We start from the raw sequence: 4,712 nt of genomic DNA on the forward strand, positions 1-4,712 counted from the left end.
ATAGTTGGCATGATTCGGAAGTGATATCTACGTACACGTATGCCCTGTCTTTGATTTGTAGGTGCATGAGTACAGAGCATTGCATCTGCTGGTTTATCAAAGTTTTTAATGCCCTACGGAAATTCGGACGCGGATTGACGTGGCAAAGTTCTATTGCCTCCATCATAATGTATGGGTTATATCTACACCGTCCATCCATTTTGCCAGATCATTTTAGGGCGTGAACACAAAAAATGAAGTAGATGCAAAGCTCAAGTGGACCACACAACAGAAAGAATTGGGATAATGACGCCCACCGTTCGGACCTTACTATGGCCCACCATGATGTTTACTTACCATCCAACATGTTCATAAGGTCACATAAACTTTGATAAATGGAAAACACAAATATCAGATTGATCCAAAACTTCTGCCGCCCAAGAAATTTTCAATGGTAAGCGTTTAATCCCTACTTTTTTCTGTTTTGTAGTGCACTTGAGCTTTGGATATGCTTCAATTTTAGGTTAACGCCTTAAAATGAAAGGGAAAATGGATGGACGGTGTGGATAAGCCAGATACATCACATGGCACAGTGGGCGCGGATCAGGTGTTACACGGGTAACAGCTTAGTGGGTCTTACTCTCGCCGCAGGGCTCACCTTGATCAAATGTTGTATATCCACTCCGATTCATCAGTTTTTAAAGATCTTTTTCAGGCTATAGTCTTGGAAATTAAGCATATCAGAATTTCAGGTGGACCACACCATAAGAAAAAAAATGATGATTGAATGGTCACCATTAAAAACTTCCCAAGGCCCACCGTAAGTAGATCCATAATGTTTATTTGCCACCTCTTTTTCCAGTGATGTGGTCCATAAAAGATTTGAATCTGCTTAATTTTTGGATTAACGTTAGTAACGTTCTTAAATGATCTGAAAAAACGGATGGACGGAGTGGATATGAAACAAATTCGTTAAAGTGGACCCCACACGGTAAGGTTGTTAAAAGCTAATCCGCTCTCTTATTCAGCACGAAACTGCGACCCGTCAAGTCGAGATTACTGTATACCAGTCCCTGGGGGATGGCATTTTTGGTAATTCAGCGGAAATTCAGTGGCTTTGAGAAAGAATCTAAACGGCAAATGGCACTTGATCAGATCCTTTGATTTTAAATTTTAAAGTGAACCCGCACCGTCGATGCGAATATAACCGTTGGGGACGCTCCTTTCTTGTATCCGCATTCAAATTTGAAATCCTCCGCTAAAACAACCAAAACAAAGAAAGACAGCAAAGAAAAGAAAAAAAGAAAAGAAAAAGAGAGAAGACATCATCGGAGGTTCTTCTTCATCTATCCCTTTTCTCCTCTGCAAAAATCATTCTTCATGAGATTTTCTTCACCCATTCCTTGAGTTCTTATTTTGGCTGGAATTCTTTGCAGAAATTTCCTATCCATCCATGTATCGCATGAAATCGCCTTCTGATCGACGGCCGCCGCTTGCTGAATCTCCTCAACTCCCTCGCGCTCGTCGAGTCTTATGCTCCAATGGCACCATCCAATCTCCACCTGGTAAGTAAATCAGATAACACAGCCATTCATCTTTACAATTCTCAACCCAGGTTTTGAAACTGGGTATCACAGCCCACACGACTAAGCCGAGTTCAGTGAGTGTTTTTCTCTGTTATTTGAGTAGGTAATCTGAAAAGAAAATGAAAAATAAGAAAACAGGGGAATTTATAAAAATGGATAGAGATTATCGAACTTTTCATATGGAAAATTATTTTGTAGATGTGGGCCCAGTCTGGTCTATCCAAGCCATTGATTTGAAGGCCCAATTCACAGATGGACCATTCTGTCGTAATTGCTCAACTCCAACTTTCTCGTTCTTTGCATGCAAACACATGGTTAAAATGAAATCCTTCAACAAACCACATGGAGGAAAGACTGAAGATTCGGTGGCTATGATCTTCCAATTTAGGAGATTTTGAGGGAATGTTCCATTCATGATAGGTGCCGTCAGATCAATGGCTTAGACAGACCATGGCCCCACATCTACAAACCAAGTTTGGGATGAATAAGGAACTAGGCCTCTTTTAAAAAAAAAAAATACCTATTTATATGTTGGGATTTTTATTGCTTTAACCTTCTTCCTGTCTTTCTCACTGAAATTTGTGGAATCTTTCCTTACATTAGCTTCGCTGACAAAAACCCAAGTCCCAAATTGCTCGTGGAATCTTGAAGGATCACGTATTCGACCTGAGTTCCAGTCGGTTTCTTGTGATTTACGGGCACTGGCAAAGATGGTTGAAGACGAACTCGGTCACAACATCTTACCTACTGCGTTTATGGCCACCAATACTCATTCCAGTCCTTTGTTCGAAAGAGGCAGGCTATACAACGAATATTCGGCTCGAAGGAATGAAAGACTCAAGAGAAAGAAGATGGAAGCAGAGGAGGAAAAGACCAGTGCAGTTCATGATACTGGAGTATTAGCTGTTGAATGTGGGAAGAGGAGGAATGCGAAGAAAACGGAGACAGTACGGAAATCGGTCCCTGCTAATTTCTCGGTGGGTCGTAGGGAAGGTTTGAGATCCTCAACCAGAATTAGTAAGGAAACCAAGAAGCCAATTGCATCGAGAAATGTTAGCGAGAGGTCTGCTGTTAATGGAATTAACAAGACGATTGGAACTCGGGCAGTCCGGAGAAGCTGAATTTCGAATTGAGCTTTTATCTAATATCTTTCATCAATCAGAAGATGGGTTTGCTTTGTTTACTGTTTTTCTTCAATTATCTTTTATTCCAATGCCGTGTAATTAGTTTTTAGGCTGAGACTTGTGTTGTTGAACTCAGGTGCATTTCTTTCTAAGAAAGACATGGTTTCTGGAATATGTTGAGTGAGAGATGCTGATATTATCTGTTCTTTTTGAAAAAGAGTGTTTTGTTCTTCTTCTTTTTTCTTTTTTTCTTTTTTAGAAAAACAAACAAAAAACAAACTACAGTGCCCATTTCTTGATAGAGCATGGCCCGAAATTTATAATGATCCTAACGGTCCGATTGTTGGCAATAAAAAATAGACCAGTAGATTAATTGGTCAGTGGTCTTGATTTGGATTTTGAAATTTGGGGTTCATGGATTTTGTTCAGAAAATGCAATCCTTTCAATGTCTAGTCAAGTACTAGTGCTCATCCCCAAATCTCTCGAAATCGGATTAACTCAGTACGCTCTTATCGTACTGAATAAACTCACTTGGGCTCACCATGACTCTATGTGGTTTATCCACGCCGTCCATCCATTTTTCCAGCCAATTTAAGGGGTTGAGTTAAAAATTGAAGCATATACAAATGATCAAGTGGATCATACCACAGGAGACAGTGGGAATAATGATTTCCACCATTGAAACCTTTCTAGGCTCCAAAGTGATGTTTATTTGATATCCAACCTGTTCATAAGATCATACATGCATGGATGAAGGGATAAAACAAATATAAGCTTGATCCCAAACTCCTATGGCGCCCAAGAAATTTTCAACCGTAGACATTCAATTCAATTGTTTCCTGTGGTGTGGTGTTCATTTGAGAATTTTATATGCTTAATTTTTTGTCTCAAGCGGTAAAATGGATAGAGTGAGTAGATAAAATATATAAATCATGATAAAACTCACAGAGTTTACTCACTATGCAAAGCCTAGTGGGTTACTCAGTACGCAACCGGCTTCCAATTCTCTCTAAATGTTTTTAACTCATTTTTGGAAGAAACAATGTTAATAATTTCTATTGGCACATTGCATTAATAGGCTCCACTCTCCCACTGATGTTTGGTAAAGACCATTATCATTTTCATATTAGTACTGGCACAGAGGGGAAATGTGTACGTGTGTAAAAATGGGTGGGAACAAGTGAGTGAAATTTGTGGGTCCCACCATGATGTATGTGATCGATCCACACCATCTATCTATATTATATCAGATCATTTTAGTGCTTGTGCTAAAAAATAGGCAGATCATAAGCTTAAGTGGACCACACTGCAGCAAACAAAACGGATAATGAAGTTCATTGTTGAAATGTGAAGCCATCTGTAGATCCCACACTGATATGTATCTGTGATCCAACCTATTCATATGATCACACAGACACAGATGAAGGGAAAACACAATTATCAGCTTGATACAAAACTCCCATGGCCCACAAAAAGCTTCAATCGAGGGGTGTTTAATCCCCTTGTTTTTTGTGCTGTGGTCCACTTGCACTTTGGATTTGCCTTGAGTTTCTGTTCATGGCCTAAAATGAGCTGCTAAAATGAATAGACACTTTGGATCATACACACATATCATGGTGGGCTCATCAAATTTTGAACTTTTTTTCTTGGTATTTGTGTGAAGTCAAATCAAAGGTCACTTGTGTATGGGCGGCTGCCGTGTATTTCTTACCAGAAATAAGGATTGTTTATTTACTTCTATTTCCAGCCCTATATAAAAAAACAAACACCCCCTAAATCCTATCCTATTATCTTCTTTTAGAAGAATCCTATCACTTCTAGTTATAGTCACTCGTGCATCTACTACTTGATTTTTTGATTTCTGCAACTATATATTATTTTGTTTCATCTTCTTTGTTCACACAATCAGTGCAATTGATGATCATGCAAAATAGCCACTGGATGCTAGTGATCTAGTGCTTAAACCATACACGCAGCTATAGGCGACGATGTGAACTCGCCACCACATGCCGTGTGGGGTAT

The 4,712-nt window shown here is 39.3% G+C and overlaps 1 protein-coding gene across 2 annotated transcripts; it reads left to right on the forward strand.

Annotated features, from left to right (window-relative positions):
• Positions 1–1,031: 1,031 nt before the first annotated feature.
• Positions 1,032–2,861, forward strand: LOC131243307 (uncharacterized). 2 transcript variants are annotated; one of them, XM_058242550.1, is made up of 3 exons: positions 1,032–1,313; positions 1,416–1,544; positions 2,169–2,861. In XM_058242550.1, exons 2-3 carry the CDS (start codon positions 1,433–1,435, stop codon positions 2,684–2,686), a joined length of 630 nt encoding a protein of 209 aa, XP_058098533.1. In that variant the 5' UTR covers positions 1,032–1,313; positions 1,416–1,432; the 3' UTR covers positions 2,687–2,861. The 2 variants fall into 2 exon arrangements, with proteins under 2 accessions (XP_058098533.1, XP_058098532.1); XM_058242549.1 differs by lacking the exon at positions 1,032–1,313 and having other exon boundaries at positions 1,322–1,544.
• The last annotated feature ends 1,851 nt before the right edge of the window (positions 2,862–4,712 follow it).

Source organism: Magnolia sinica, chromosome 4 (genome assembly GCF_029962835.1).
Source record: "Magnolia sinica isolate HGM2019 chromosome 4, MsV1, whole genome shotgun sequence".
Taxonomy (NCBI): domain Eukaryota; kingdom Viridiplantae; phylum Streptophyta; class Magnoliopsida; order Magnoliales; family Magnoliaceae; genus Magnolia; species Magnolia sinica.

Coding starts and splice junctions, on each gene's coding strand:
- LOC131243307 (XM_058242550.1), top strand. CDS start 1,433: ATGTATCGCATGAAATCGCCTTCTGATCGACGGCCGCCGCTTGCTGAA. Junction 1,545..2,168: donor CACCATCCAATCTCCACCTG/GTAAGTAAATCA, acceptor TCCTTACATTAG/CTTCGCTGACAAAAACCCAA.